Source organism: Lonchura striata, chromosome 8, assembly GCF_046129695.1.
Source record: "Lonchura striata isolate bLonStr1 chromosome 8, bLonStr1.mat, whole genome shotgun sequence".
In the NCBI taxonomy this organism is placed as follows: Eukaryota; Metazoa; Chordata; class Aves; order Passeriformes; family Estrildidae; genus Lonchura; species Lonchura striata.
In genome coordinates this window covers 11852409-11868685 of record NC_134610.1, presented here as the reverse complement: position 1 = coordinate 11868685, position 16277 = coordinate 11852409, and the positions used below count along the sequence as shown (strand labels likewise).

The window sequence follows — 16277 nt, the reverse complement described above, 5'->3', positions numbered from 1 at the left end:
ATCCCCTGCATTGCCCACTCTGTTTTGGGAGGTAGCCCCAAGCCCTCCACCTCAAAGAGTACAAGAGCAGCCCTGGGGAGCCCATGCCCATCAGCATCAGGGTGTATGCTGAAAGCAAGAGCGCACTCAGAACTGTAAGTAAATCAATTCATCTGAACATGAGGGATGAAGAGAATTGGGATTTGTTTATCTTTCATTTCCCTTTAGTACAAGGCAGATGTTTTTAAGTAATAAGCAGAAACCTCTACAATTTTTATGACTGAAGAGGAAGGGGAGGGAGGAAAAAACATGTACAAGCATTGAGGATGTTCTCAGCTCCAGCTTAAAAAAACCAAAAGAACCAAAACGAAAGTCAAACCAAACAAACAAAAAACCAAACCCACCAAAATCACACACCACCAAAAATTTCTATCTGTAAAAGCAAGTTTTTCTTAAGCTGTTTGGTAATTCTTAGTTCACAGGAGCATTTATCCAGAAGGTTCTTCGTGTTTCCAGTCTAGGTTGTAGCAATCTCAGTGAGGCACTAAGTTTTAGGCCGTTAAAGTCTCTGTGCAGCACGGTCATTTTAAAATGATGTGGTAGCCATCATTGCTTTCAGCTGTAAAAAAGAAATGCAAAGCATATTTTCATTGCTTTAAGAAACAGCACAGATACAGAACTTCAAATTTTCTTTCTAGGTAGTTTGCAATAGTTCATACACTTGTTTCACAACCCAATTGTGAAAACCAATGTTGTATATCTAAATCAAATAATTTACATAAAAAACCTACATACTATCGTATTTTATAATTTTACTCAAAGGCTTCCTGCTCATTTATGTCAGTGGTGTCAATGGATTTATGGAATTTTTGTAGCAGTGTAACTGGGAGTAAAGCACTGTGTAGTCAACCGCTTGATTTATAATAGATTAGATTACTTATCTTTTCAGGATAACAGCATTGAGTTTGTGATAACGTTTGGTGAAATTGAAAGGAGGAATTATCTTTAGCGTAACAGGTAACAGGAGCAGCAATACACACCTTTCAATGTACTGATAACAAAACAGGATTCGTCTTGGAAGTTTTGCACCATCTGAAGGACAGAAGAAAAATAACCAACACATTTTTAGCAATTAAATTCACATTTCTTTCAGGGCCAGTATAGACTTAGAGGAGAGGTATTAAACTGCATTTGTTGTCTAGTCCTGCACAGTCCTGAGTAACCCTGCCCATGAACTTATTAATGTACATGACTGATCAATTAAGGTCCTTGCAGTTGCTAGTGTGTTTAAGGGAAGCTCACACTAAATGTGCTTGCCTGAAACTGATCTAGCTTATTCAGCATTTTGCCATCCTCTTTGCAGCTCTCGATCCTGAAGGTTCCTATAGCACTCCAATTATTATATTAAAGATCATGTCTTTGTTGCATTCAGTGACACTATACTAGTTTAGGCAGGATTAAGGTAGTCCCTTTCCTAAAAATCCAACAGTGGTAATTACAATATTCAGCTAAACAATGGAGCTCAGCTGAACTTACATTAGCATTTAAAGAATACCTGAAATTTGTAAACCCCAAGAAATGGACTCCTTGCTGAATAAAGGAATTGCTACTGACAAGCCACCTCAGCAGCATCCATCTGGCTATTTGGATCAGACCTTAGTACAGATACTGTGCTTGCAGGATTCATTTACCTGTGTGCATTTTGTCAAGAAACAATTGTAGTGAAACTGCTGTGAGAAGCAAAGGAAATCATGGAAAGGAAGACTAGAACCTAAAGCTGTTTGAGCTATTCATGAGAGGCAACTAGATTTTCAGAAGAGGTGCAGATTTTGGTGACACCTTTAAATAAAGAGATAAAGAATATTTCAGTTCCAATATGAAAAGCCCATTTAAGATTCATCCTTCGCCAATGCTTCCTCCCATCTTAGAGTAGCTATGTGGGACAGAGGACATGAATTACCTTCAGGAGGTGTCTCCTACAGTTGAAGCAAATGCTGGACACAACATCAGAGAAGCGAGGTGTGACAAGAACCTCTCTGACCAGTTAATGAAATCTAGCTTTGTGAAAAAGCCTTCTCCTAGCTACTGAGTATCATTCAAGTAATGTATTTATCAGCTGTAAGTTCTCACATCAAAATACCCTTCTCAACTTGGACTGATCTCCCTATACTCTTTTGGATTTAACATCCAGCCTCTACTCCTTCAAATCAAACTTCTCTGGCCCGTTTGTGTGTCTTTGCCTAATGATGCATGAAGTACATTCACAAAATACCACACTCTTGCCACTATAGTACTAGAACAAGAAAAAAATATTAGAAAAGCAATAGAACTTGTTAATAATTGACATCAACAAATACTTAAAGCCTTATACCCAGGCTGGTTCATGCAATTCCCCTGCCAAGAGCTGCCTCCAAGCACTTTGCTTCCATAAAGCATCAAAGTTTCAGATTTAATCAGGCTGGAATAGCAAGGAGACTTCAGGAATAAGCATTACAGCCCTCAATTTAGGCTCCAGTTGAGACCTATGCTCTGCTTCATTTGTTTTAACAATGCTTCTTATAAATGAAGCTCCTTAAGTGATTCTGGTGCATGAATGAGTAAGTAATTTAGCAGAGGAAAAAGGAAGAAGGGCAACTCACTATTAACCTGTAAGTTAATGAAATGGACTAAATTAAGGCATCATATAATGGGACACAAACAGTAGCAAAGGTCCATAAATTATAGTGTGCTTATAGTGTATATAGTGACAGACCCAGTGCCTGGAAATATGGGCCAAGATGTAAAACTAATTGCCCTACAGATTTTAAAACTTACCTTCCTTGGGCAACTTACTTATTTAATTTTAAAGGTTTTTACTTTAGATCCTCACTTCAAAATGTGTGTAAGTAGCCAAAATGAAAAGGCACTCATAGAATCATTTAGGTTGGAAAAAACCTCTAAGATCATTATTGACCTGGCACCAGCAAGCCCAGCACTAAACCACATCCCCAGGTGCCACAGCTACAAGACTTTTAAATACCCCCATGGATGGTAACTCAACCATTTCCCTGAGCAGCCTGTTCCAATGCTTGGCAACCCATTCAATAAACATTTTTTTCCTAGTACCTATTCTAAACTTTCCCTGGTACAAGTTGAGGCTATTTCCTCTCATCCTGACACTTGTTACTTGGGAGAAAAGACAGAGTCCCAAATTGCCACAACCTCTTTTCAGGCAAAGCACAATAAATGACCATTTTGGTTTTGTTTTGCTTTAAAAAAGCAAACAAGAACTCCAACATCTTTTACAAAGCAAAGGTCTTGAAACTACACCAAAATCAGTGCTGGGTAAGCTGAATCTCTAACTTTTTCGATGCATTCCATAATTTGAAAGTTCATTCTAACTTCAAGAAGCCAGACAACTGTTCCATCTCTGACAAAGATGCAGCCCCTTTATACCCCCTACCTCATTGCTCACTAACACGTGGATCCCTGTGGGTCCTTGCCGGTAGATCCGATTGATCTGCTGTGGAGAAATGCTGTACAAGTTTGCAATCTTCTCCAGCAATTCCAGCGTGGTCAGCTCTTCTAAGAAGATTGCATGATACACTGCAACAAGTGGAAAGCAGCTACAGAACAGCAAATACAAATGGCACCAAGACACTCAGCATCAACAACCAAATGGGTTAAGATGAAGGTTCAAATGGAATAAACAAGCTTAGTATTTTAAAGCATCCCCCAAATATCTGGCTTGATGATTTGCAGAAAAATACTCATTATTTGTGTGCAGCAGGCAATTAAAACACACACAACTTTTACCCAGAGGAAAATATGAGGACTAATTACAACTTGCATCATGAGGCACTAAAACAGCCCTCTCATAAAGCTGCTTATATTTCACATAATCTTCTTTTACTGGTTTTTGAAGTTTAAAAAAAGAATTCAATCAAATAGCATGTGTGACACATGCTATGTCACACAAAAGCAGTATTTTATTAGATACTGTTCACTGAGCCCATAGGCACAAACTAAAACATACAATGTATAAGGTAATACCATGGATAACAGTATTGTTTTAGAAATCTAATCCAAATTATAGATACCAGGTAGGAAAGCTGAGCCTGTTTATTACTAAATGCAAGATTTAAGGACAATCTTTGCTCTCATTTGATTGTACATTGTGAAATGAGGGATGACAAATTTCCAAAAGCTTTGAACTTTCAAGAATCATAACCTTACTTTGAGACCTACCTATCTTCCATTTTCCTGATTTTTTTCAAACAAGACAATCTATAGAAAATTGTGTATCTATACAAAATTGTGGAAGGGTGGCTTTTAATGCTATTGTCCCTACTAAGAACCAAATAAGAGATTTTGCTGTGGCATTCTGCAGATAATTTGTAAGCTGGGTCTGTCCCCCAGGCAGACAGTGCCATTTGGAATCTGTAGCTGTGAAACCATAACCAAAGTGGCAAAACTGGAATAAACAGAATCCCTTCAAACACTAAGGACACCAAGCTGTCTCACTCAGGAGCTCAGGCAGAAAGCACCATTCTCACCAGGTAAATGTTTAACAAAATCCATAAATAAGAACTTACCACAAAGACTTCCATCTCCATTTTCTCGTTTTTGGTGGAGATGGGACCTGTTTTGCTCTGGTTCTTGACAGACATAAATTGTCATCTTGGGCCTCACATTTCTATGGATTAATCAGATACAGTAGTAAGTTATTTAGTAGATGTGAAATAGTTCCAAGTCAGCTACCAAATAGTAAAAGATGGAATCATCCAGGCCATGCATAAGTAACAAACTACAGAGGATAGCCTTGATGTTGTTGACTAGACAGCTTAGGATGTCCAGCAAAAGACCCCTGGGAGGTGGTGCAGAGAACATTAATCATTTCAAGATCAGGTAAGAGTAAAAAGCTTATAGCACTTGCTAAGCAGTTCATCACACTGGCCTCTACTGATTTAAATCCTGCTCAGCTGTAGAATTTATGAACAGCATAGGGTTTTGTAGGCTGTGTATCTTGTGAAATGGATGCAAGCTATCAGCTGGCAGCAAATCAACCACTAGAGATTCACATTGTGCTGCTTTGTTTTGGCAATTTTTCTGAGCTGTGCCTGGATTTGAATATCATTGTGATCTCCAGCCCCTAAGAAAACCTCTCTGAAGTATTAAAAGGAAGTCTAAATGCTACAGTTCAAGGATTAACTTCTAGTTAACACTGAAATTATCAAGCAATCATAAAAAATAGGAAGGAAATAGTACAAACCTTCCTTTAATTGCATTAAAGAGCCGAATTCCATCAGCAGGCCCACAGATTTGAACAAAATCTTCTTTGGACATCTTCAGTAAGTCGGCACCTACATATTTCAAATTGATTTTCCTTCAGAAGTTAAGCAAATCTTAGCTTCCAAACAGTATGTATGGGCAGCAGAACAGGGCAGGGGTAGAGGGCGTAGAGAATCCACAAAGCTAAACCACACATTTATACAGAGAAGTTGCAAATTCAGAGAGGTGTGCACTTTAAATCAACCACTGTGAAACAGAAAGCTGTAAACTGCCAAAAGAACTGTGCTGCACTGGAAAATACTCCAGCCAGCTCATAGACAAGCTAGATATTTCACACTGGCCATTAAATGACCTGGTCTTCTGTAACTGTCACATTCACTGAGTTATTTCATCATGTTGCAAGTCAGAGAGAGTCTCCTCATGGTTTCAACACCGCTAACAACTGCCCCTTCCATCATCTTACTGGTGTGTACAACTACTTAAATTGGAGGTACAGTGAAGGTGCCAGATGCTTCTTAAACATGCACAGGGACAGGATGAGAGGCAGCAGATAGAACATGAAATGCTGATTAGATATTAAAAAAAATATATATTTTCACTGTCAAAATAGTTAAGTATTCAAAGAGGTTGTTTAGAGAGATTGTGGAATTTTCAGCCTTGGAGATTTCAAAGGCAACTGCACAAAGCCCTGGGCTTGCTTCAAAGTTGCACTTCACAAACTTAGGAAGTCCCTTCCATCTTAACTTATTTCCTTCCAGTTTTACTTACTCTGTAGGTCTACAAACTGTTTCAACAAATGGTAACTAATCCAACAACCAAAGAACAACCACAGTGGATCAAACCAATGATCTCATCAAAAGTGGTCAGCAGCAGATGCTACCCGAGCTGCACTTGCAGAAGAGAAAAAAACCAGAGTATTTGGACTGTTTAAACTCACCCGAAAAACTTGAGAAGAGTCTACAGAATGGAGAGAACCTATTACGATGAAGCCACTGCTGGGCATCTTGAATAGAAGCAGAAGGAAGGAGATGCTACATTGCAAAAAGAATAAGAAGGTCTTGAAATGAACTGTTCACCAGTGTCCTAAAAGAGAAAAGCACCACATTAACATGATCTCAAGTACTTACATCATTGCTGGGAGGCAGGAGCTCCATTTGGTGGGTTGGAGAACTGTTGCTAAAAGAAATTATATAAAGTTGGAAGAGAAAAAAAACACATTATTTTAAATTTTACATTGCAGTGTCCATCCTCTTCCCCCTCCTCTATTTGACTCAATTTTCACAAGTTACATCCAACTTGTCTATCCGATCTTTAAAAAGGTGTTCAAAATTTGGAAGAATAAAAAAAAAAACAGCCCTCTCTACTCGAGTCTTTTGTTGGTCAGTTGAGGTCCTCCTCAAAACTGAGAGGACAAATTCAGGTTTACTGACCTCAATCAAGCTTTTCCATATGGTTGACTCACTAATGTTACATGATTTAAGCAAGAAGATTGTAACCTACAGGGTGACTGAACTTGAAATTTCCATGAACCAGAAATATCCTAACTTAATCCACTGCATAATAATAATTCTTTACAAAATTTGAATAAAGGACCTTATAATTCAACTCTGGTGTTATCTAAAACATAGTCAAGTGCCATAAATCATGCAAAACCACATTTCTACTAAATTCTCCTAAACACATACAGGATTCCTCAACATATCAGGGATTTTACCAAAGGAAAAAAATACTCAGCAAATCTCTCTACTAACACAAAATTTTGTAATTTCAGTGTTTGTTCTTTTTCATAGTTTGAGGGGATTCACTGAAAATTAGTGATACAGCCTGGTAATTAAGTTGTGTGGGAAGGGAATAAGATGGCAGAGTCCTACCAAAAGAAAAAGACCTATACCAAATTCCTATGGGGAAATATGCAGAAGAGAGGACTGACAAGTATGAGGGACACTGCTGTACCTTTCTGACACTAGTTACCATCTTCAGCATTTCAGAATCACTAGAGCTGTCTCATTATGATGGCTATTTAATGAATTAAACATGTCTTCATTAATCCTTTGTTCTGAAATAGCATTTCAAAACCCAGGCTATTTTGCCCCAAACAGGATTTCTTTACATGTCATTCACCTAGGAATTCAGCAGCCCAAGCTACCTCAAGACAGAAAGTAAGGAAGAAACACCAACTCTGAAGAGGTGCTGAAAGCCTCTAACACCTGTGAGAAGGTCCTGGGGATTGGTGGTATAGGGCATGGTGTGTTCTCACCAGGAGTTGCCCTGGAGGCCCTCTGACACTCCCCTTCCAGCCACCACATAAACAGGGCACATACAAATAGTACTCTGCACTACAGGGGGAATTCCTGGATGGAAGGTCTTAAAGGCTTTTGGAAAATAGTTTCTCCTTGCTAGAATCGGGGGAGCTCCTTAACATCATCTTGCAGGGTATGAAATGCATGGACACACAAAGGCTACAATATCAACAAGAAAGATAAAGCATGTATTTGTTACATACCCATCTCCGAGGTTGAAGCTGTTGGGAGAACTGTTGTAACTTGGAGATGGAGCATTGTTCATTTGATAAGGCACATCTGGCCAGGGAGAGCACTGTTGGAAGAAAGGCAGTAGGGAAACTTTCATAAGGATGGAAATAAAGGATTTGATTCTCCTCTAATACCACATTCATGCTGTTGCCATGCCACTAACTTCAGCTCATCACTCCTGCTGGGAGGAGGAGACGGGCCATGGATTTTCTACACTGCTCTCCAAGTGGGCTGTCAGGGGGCCAAGATTGATTCCAGTTGTGCATTCCACATTTCTTTCTCCCATTTCACAAAGCCTGTCCCCAAATAACACTGGGCCAAAGTGTGCACAGCTGTAAGTCAGAGCAACGCCAGTAAGTCAACTCAGACTGAAGGCAGCAATGATACAGAAATACCCCTGGACTCAATTATAAATCTCTAATTAAATCCAGGCAAGAGTGACAAAAAGGCTCCTGTGGCATTGCTTCAGGTTTATACCAGCAAAAGAGCAGAATGTGAACAAGCCTGCTGAAACCTCTGGCTATTAGTCAAACAGCTCCAGTCATAAATGGGTACTAAATGGAGAAAATTTAAGATAGACAGACAGACACAAAGCTACTAAATGCCTTCACAAATATAGGTCAGACCCCACATTCCATGACAGTAGTGTAAAACCAGAGTAACCCAGATAGAATTGGTGACTCTGTTCTGAATTTAAGCCACAGTAATCAGCAGGAGAAATCTAGCCCTGTTGAACCCCCCACCACCAAGAGCTCAAGAAAATACTCTGTAGTGGCCTTGTTTGCAATGATAAAAAGACAGCAAGTGTAGCTTTGGAGCTTTATCATCTCCACAAACACGAGCAAATATTTTATAATCTCCACAAGCACTGGCAAATATTTAACTCTTTGGCAACCCACATTTCCCCACGCAATATGTCAAAGTGCATCAGAGCTCACAGGAAGAGTCTGGGATCTGCCAACTCAGTAGAATTAGGTCTGTCAATCACAAAACATGCTGGTTGCTCCTGGCAACATGAGGAAAATGGAGTGGGAGAGATTGGATCTCACAAATAGGAAGTTGATTTAAATTAAGAATAATTAACATAATTTTTGGATGTTCAGCAAGCTGCTCCAAAAAAAAAAAAAAAAACTAAATCAAATAACAAGTCATTCCCATAGGAAGACTGAACAACACTTTTAAATCCCTTTCTCAAGTCCTGTTGCTGACTAATTCTATAGCCTATGGTAAGTTTATAACATCTTAGTAATGACAGGGAAGGGAAGAAACACATACAACTCCACACCAGATACATCAGAATATAAGACACAAGATATTGCTAGAGTACAACAGAGAATCTTGCATGTAACAACAGCTTCATAGGCACATTCACAGAAAACAGATTAATAATTTAATCAGACAGCCTATTCATCTGCTCAAGTGTCCCATCTCCAACATGAGCTTTTCTCAAGCAGTTCTGAAAAAAAATACAGACAACTGTATTTTCATACAACTGGCACCTGAGGGCCATGAAAAGTGCCCAGGAGCACAGTGGTGAAAACTGAGAAAGTTGTTGTTTTTTGGGGTTTTTAAAATCCAGGTTGCTAAGGGTTAGTTTATACCCCAAGACAAACTTTGGCATCTTTCATAAATTTCAACAGTGAGTCATTTTATAATTTCCACTCTCAGTTTCACTCAGATCTGAGCACACATGTCTCCACAAGGCAATCTCCAGGGCTCAGATGCTGTTTTCTTTTAAATTTATCTCCCAACATGATGTAGCATGATGAGTCTAAAACACTTTACCTCTGTGAGAATAGTTGTCTCATAGGAAGGCTGATACTTCTCCTTCTCTTGGGTGGTCTTCTTTTCCATTTTTTCCCTGTCAGTCTTCTGTTTTCTGTCTGCTCCTTTCGGCTATAAGTACAAGCACAGGCTCTCCCTTATGCCAAGCATTACAAGTTTAAAAACAGAGGCCAACAGATTTATCTAATCTGTTCACAAAAGCCTCCTTAAGATTTATGGGAATTCTACATATGCAACAAGATCAGATCTGCACTTTCTAGACAAAAGAGTTAATCAAGCATCCCTACTGTTTCTGTACATCCACCACTAATGCCTACTGCAATTGTGAAACAGGCTGACCACAGTCCTGAGATGTGATTCCAGCTATTTCAGTTCAAAAGTTATGCACCTCAACTGGCATTTGTAATATCTTTCCAGAAAGCAGAAAGATATTGCTGATGGAACAAAACTGGAGCAGCAGATCCCTTGAGAAAACAGGTCTATGGAGAGTTTGTTTTTAAGCAGCTATAGGGGTGTCATGCCCCGATTAGGAGCTTCACAGCTGTTCTTTCTTCCAATCTTTTTCTCCTCCAGGTATCACGGAGACAAACTCTGCTCCAACAACAACAATAAAAAAGTATTTAAGATCTCCATAATGAAATTTTACTGCTCATGGAGGGTTCAATCAAAGAAATTGAAGATGCCCTGATGTCTTGATTGCCAAGGAGCATCAAAACACACTGAATACCCTAAATATCTCAGTATTTTTGCAGTGTTTGAGGTACAATGGACTGGCACAAGTCTTAGTGCAACACTTCAACTGGAACTGCTGTGTAGGTCAGTGTTTATACCATCATGTGCACAGGAGTCTGTTTGAAATCTTAAGCATTCCCAGTTAAAAGTCTATTATTTTACTCCAATGTTTGCATCACTCCTATACCATCTGCAATCTTTGCATGTTCCTGTGCCTTAATCTAGTTGATGACAAAGCCAAAACCACCTCATACCTTGAACACTTTGATCTGGCAGCTTGCAGAATGCAAGTGTTCTGTGTATTCACCATTTTCACTCTGCTTAAAGGTGTCGATTTGCACCCGGAAGGGCACACCTTTCTCCCCTCCATGTTTCCGTGGGGTAAATTCTGTGCTGATGCAATGTACCTGGCAAAACAGAAACTGTGCTCGTCTCTGGAGACAGTTGGAGTCTGTGCTCATCTAACTTTCAGATACTGCCTAAACAAGAGGTTTTGGCTCCTCACAAAAAACTAAAAGAGGCAGAAGAGTTCATATGTACGTAATTTCTGTTCCTTTCACCAAAATAATCAGGAGAACAAGCAGTTCAGAAAGAAACAGGGCATCAGGAAAAGCATCCTTTTATTTAAGTAAATCCCTCAATCAGATTAAAAACAGATCATTGATGCTCAGAATGAGAAATAGTCATGAAAGAGGAAAGCAAGGAAAATTAACAAGTAATGAACAATTTTCCCCAAAACAAGACCTATGCTTAGAAAGCAACACCTGTGTCTGAGTACTTTTTTAAAGAAAATCCTGGCAATAGCAGGTAGTACTCCAACATTAACAAATAGCCAGCAAATTGATTTAGTGAGTATATTACAAATTAATTACACATCATTATCACTAGTTAGTAATTATCATTACCATCCTTCTCTCTTGTTCATGTGCTGGCTATTTTGTCTCCCCAGGTCTTTAATATCTAACCACTGTATTTACCACAGAAATATGACTTATCTCTTACCTGAATGAATGCTGAAGCCCTCTTTGATGGATCCCAGAGAAATTCAACAGTGTTCAACTGGGTTGGGCTAGCCCTGGGATCCAAGATACCAACTGACAGCGGGATATCTGTAGAAGAAAACCCCTAAAATTTTAAAAATATTAAATTGAAGAAGAGAAAGCATTTCCATACAATCAGAACATGCATGTGAAAGCGAAGCCACCAAAGACATCTCTACTTAGGACCTATAGCGCTAGATCTCCTTCCCTCCCAAAGATATATAGGATTCCTAAAAGACCTAAACACACATGCAAATACACCATGCACCACTGATCTCCCCAGCACTGCAGAGGTGCCACGATGAAATAGTCTCACCTATATCAAGGATGCGGTCCCCAGGCCGACTCCACCTCCAGCCCTCGAGCTGCTGATGCTCTGTGTACTGCAGGCGGCGGTCGTGGAAAACAACACGAATTATACTCTGTTAAAAAAAGATAGCAGTATGAACAATGGGATCCAGACAACTGGATGTCTCAAGATGACTTTGGTTTTCCAGAGTAGAAGCAAAAACTGATCTGTTATGCTTCTCACCCCCACTGATGGGGAGAACAGAAGGGTCCACCTAAGAGACCCATCACCATATGTATCAAATTCCTAAGGGACCCTCAGAGAAACACTTCCCCCTCCACAAAAAGGCTCATATGGGGGTAATATTTAATGTGTCTGTACCACGTCCCAACCCCAGTATATCCCATTCTGATTTGCAAATGTGGAAGCCAGCTCACCTGTCCCTGCCCTGGTGGAGCTGACAAGTCAAGACACTTTGCCAGTGGGAATTAAGCTTTATTCCAGCCATTAAGAGCCAGTCATTGGATTTTCCCCAGAGTAGTTAAACAAGAGTAGGTAGAGCAGGAAAGCGTTTGTAACAGCAGGCTGGTCTGCAATGTTGCAGCCATGCCAATAACTGGAGAAAAAAGGCTGGAATAAGGGCAATCCCCAGGGCAGACAAGTCCTAAGTGCTCCTAACTAGTATGTTCTTTTGTATATTCACAGTGCTACACTTAGATGAGTTAATGACCTCTAACATTCCAGTTTCTCAAGCCCACACTCTTGCTGGGGACTTCTGTATCAAGTGAGTGAGCAAATTTTACCAGTGAACCTGAGAAATTCCCAAATCAAACCCTAGCTTCAAGATGCAAACAAGCCACAGTGGGAACATCTGCAAAATTAGAATCCCAACCCACATACTACCTGGAATGGGCCAAAAGACAAATAGGGAATCACCTAAACTTGGACAACATTTGAAATCTAAATTGGAATACTAATTTTGCAACTAGTTCCTACTTCTCAAAGTAAATCCTGAGGCAGAAAGCCAAGAATTGAAGGCTGGATCCAGAATCAAGGTCCAGACCAATGTTTTTGAATTTTAACTGTTTTGGCAGTGGAGGAAACAACAGGAAAAAGTCCCCCAAACCAAATGATCAAGTTCTATATGTTCATCATTACGCCCATTACCAAAGTAAACTGGAGCTATACAGAATCTGCCTGGCAGAACTATGTAAACACCTGGGACCTCCATTTGTCACATAACAACCCAGGCATGTTGCTGCAATTCAGTAGGGAGACAAGTCAGCCTCTCCACTGCTTTGACCATGTTCACCACTGAACTTTGGGATTCCCCTGAACCCAATATTCATAGTGAAACTCTGGGATCACAATCACAAACAGAATAAAGGTTCCCCTGAAGCCCTGCAAAGCCAAGCTGCATAGTCCCACAAAACTAGCACTCAACTCCATCGCCCCTGCTTCCATTAAAAACAATGGCAAAGTGTTTTCCATTGTCTCAGTGGGAGCAAGGTCAGGCCCTTCAAAGGCTGTATGTAGTAGCAGGAAGAAAAGAAATCTATATTTCTCCTTACCTTTACATATTTTGTGTTTATATCTTGAAACTCTCCCAATTTCCTATTCTCAAGTAGACGGATTTCATAAGACTGACCTAGAGTTTAAGGAAACATTTCCAAGGTGTTTAATACGTTGTAGCAACGAGAGAGTCATGCTGGCATTTATGTGGCTGATAAGGCATACGTTTGATCAGGGAAAGCTTATTTTTGCTAACATAACGCATTTGCCCCAGTAATTGATAGGCACTAAAGCACAGCAGAAATTTCAGGGGAAGGTTTGACTTTTGGCAGCTAAAACCTCTCCATTATGGCATCGATTATAGCTGTCTCCCAGGGCTGCTATGGTTTTCTGGTCACCCTCCAGAAAGTCACCAGGGTGCTTGAGGCAGTTGTCCCCCCATGCCACATGGCTGTAACAGCGCTGCCTTTGTCTGTCCCTTCTGCTAAAGCAATTCTGCCAAAGCAATGGTTGTGTGAAGACGTGCTGGCATAACAGGTCCAGGAACAATTCTGCAGAGAATGACAACTGGGGAAAATCTTGCCATTTTCAGCAAGCATTCAGGCCTGTAAGGTGTTTTGGTGAACTACAAAAACAAAATTTGCTTCATACGGCCTGGAAAGTTGCTGCCAAAGGCACAAATATTCCTTCAGATGTGTGTGGAGGCAGCAATGGGGCATTACAGCATGTGCAAGGACCAGTTCCGGGAAGGGATTACACACTCTACCACCCCACCACCATCCTGACATGAGGAATTTAGTCATTTCAACAGAATTCAGCTAACTGGTTTATGAAATAACATATCTTCAAGGCTGACAGCAGACAAAGGAGACTGATGTTTCAATACCTTACACACAGAAATTACTAAGACAGTACAAAAGCTCAGTGTATTACACGAAGTCTTTAAAAGAAACCTGTAACCAGTACCAAGGCAGGATAGGATCATTAGGATTAATGGAATATATGTGTACCTTATAGCTAGCTTTTCTTGTTCATCTTGCTATCTTTCCTTTCCCTGAAAAATGCACAGGGTATGACAAGGCAGGCACCAAGAAGGAGAATGGTTTGGTTTTTCTGGCTCAACCACTATCTCTGCAAAACTGGCCCTGCACTTAACTGCAAAGTAGATCTATCTCCCTCTAAGCAGCTTCTACCAGCAGAGACAAAAATGCTACATTTTTGGATCTGGATTTAGAAATGGATGACTTATGACAGCTGATGTGTCAGAGAAGAGCACCTTATGAGAATCCCACCCATGTGAGTACAGACTATATCCACAGAGCACAGAGATAATTGTGCTTATTCAGCTGGCTGGCAGATAGGAAAAGGAAAAAAAAGGAAGGACAAGAGAGGCCATACTGAAGCCCCAAATGTTTGCACAACAGCCCTACTGAAGTTAGTAGGTGTTCTGCAAACAGGAAATGACCCTTGAATCCAGCAAGTGACTTAGGGCATGGGGAGAGCAGAGAATAAACCATATGACGTACCAAAATAACCATGGCAACATGCACCAATCTTTACCCATCTCTTGGCACATAAGTAAAACAAAATTGCAACAGGGGACCTGCCTTTGAAGACTGCTAGAAAAAAGTGGATGTTGTAAACCACAGTCCTGAAATTGAGATCTTCCACACTTAAACTCACAAGACTTTCTAATGTTCTCATTGATACATATTACTATTGTTCACTTGGCAAATTTTAAAGATATGCACATCATCAGTACTGTTATGTTAGCATAAAAAAGATCAAGGTCAAGTTAAAAAAATTGGTTTTCTGTCAGAGTCATTTAAAAGACCCTTTAGACTATAAAGTCCAACCATTAACCTAGGAATGCCAAGTCCACCACTAAAACATGCCCCCAAGTGCCACATCTGCTGTACATGTTTATCAATGTACAAACTGACTGCTTAGTGGTTCAGCCTGGAGATACACTTCAGCTATAGAGTGATACAGTTCATCATCTTGAACCCAAGCAGCTCTTCTACTTCCAGTTCATTCCCATGCAAATATGAGGCTAATTAATCATAACAGAAGATTAATTTAGGTTTTGAAAGCAAGAGACAGTAAAATACATCTGTGACTGTACTCAGGGGTAACAAGGACAGCAAAATGTAGTGGTATGAGCTGTGCTATGGAGGAAGGCAATGGTCAAACCAGAAGCACTGTCAGCCATTCAGCAAGTATCTCAGGAATGAGCAGGTTTTTGGGACACCCTTGTGCACTGATAGACTCTCACTCTGGTCAGCCTGATCTGCTTATCTTCACTTACAATGAAACAAAAGAAATAACAGGCACTAACCCATCATCCATGTTCCTTTCAAACTAGCATCAAGCACTCAAAAACTCTGCAGCATGCCATTTCTGACCCCTTTGCAGGGATAGGGGCAGAATTACAGCCTGGCAGGCAGTAGGCACCACACATCTCCACCTGACAGGAGTGATTCACCTCGGAAGGAATCAGAACAGATCCTGCAGACCAGTGAAAAAGAATCTGCAGTGTAGACAGAGTTAATATTAAACAGAAAGCCAAAGAGGAAATAACATGTTTTGATGAAAGATATATGGGTCATCTGATGGAAGCCCTGGAATGCATTTTATGCCATGAAAAACCTCAATCAAAATGGTATTTTATGCTAACTGCTTTCCCCTTGAACTCTGAATGTTTAACTTGAGTTGCTACATGATTATCAAACAAGACTGCTCCCAGCCGAGCTTCAGAAAACATGAGGGTATTTTCCCTTCTCTGTGAAACTCTGTCAGTGAGAATTTGGTCCCAATTCCTCAAAGTTATCTTATATATCTATCTTCTGGTAGTGGTTTTTAATTTATTCTCCTTAAAGCTTTCTAGCAAATTCATTGCTTTGTGGTTTATAGTACCCAGAATTTATTAGCATGGACAGTATTCAGATACTTGTACTTTTATAACACCAAACTGCTTGGATTATACTTTTTCCTTGGAAAATACCTTCCAAACCTTGGTCACTTTATATTCTCTATTTTCACTCTATATCACTCTATTTTCCACTCTATATTTTATATAGTTTTGCTACCAGCAAAACTAGTGAAATACAGGATTATGATCGCAGCCCTGCAATTATT

General features: G+C 40.0%; 1 protein-coding gene across 1 annotated transcript in view; it reads right to left on the bottom strand.

Moving 5' to 3' along the window:
• Positions 1-405: 405 nt before the first annotated feature.
• TFCP2L1 (transcription factor CP2 like 1) overlaps positions 406-16277 on the bottom strand; it is a 30102-nt gene continuing 14230 nt past the window's right edge. Inside the window, exons 3-15 of the mRNA XM_021526311.2 lie at positions 13199-13275; positions 11655-11760; positions 11301-11407; positions 10553-10705; positions 9567-9677; positions 7754-7845; positions 6378-6426; positions 6188-6281; positions 5231-5321; positions 4554-4654; positions 3422-3564; positions 1020-1071; positions 406-598 (exon numbers count right to left, since the gene is read on the bottom strand). Of these exons, the coding sequence (XP_021381986.1) occupies positions 561-598; positions 1020-1071; positions 3422-3564; positions 4554-4654; positions 5231-5321; positions 6188-6281; positions 6378-6426; positions 7754-7845; positions 9567-9677; positions 10553-10705; positions 11301-11407; positions 11655-11760; positions 13199-13275 (1214 nt within the window). The 3' untranslated portion in view covers positions 406-560. The remainder of the gene's footprint in view (positions 599-1019; positions 1072-3421; positions 3565-4553; positions 4655-5230; positions 5322-6187; positions 6282-6377; positions 6427-7753; positions 7846-9566; positions 9678-10552; positions 10706-11300; positions 11408-11654; positions 11761-13198; positions 13276-16277) is intronic.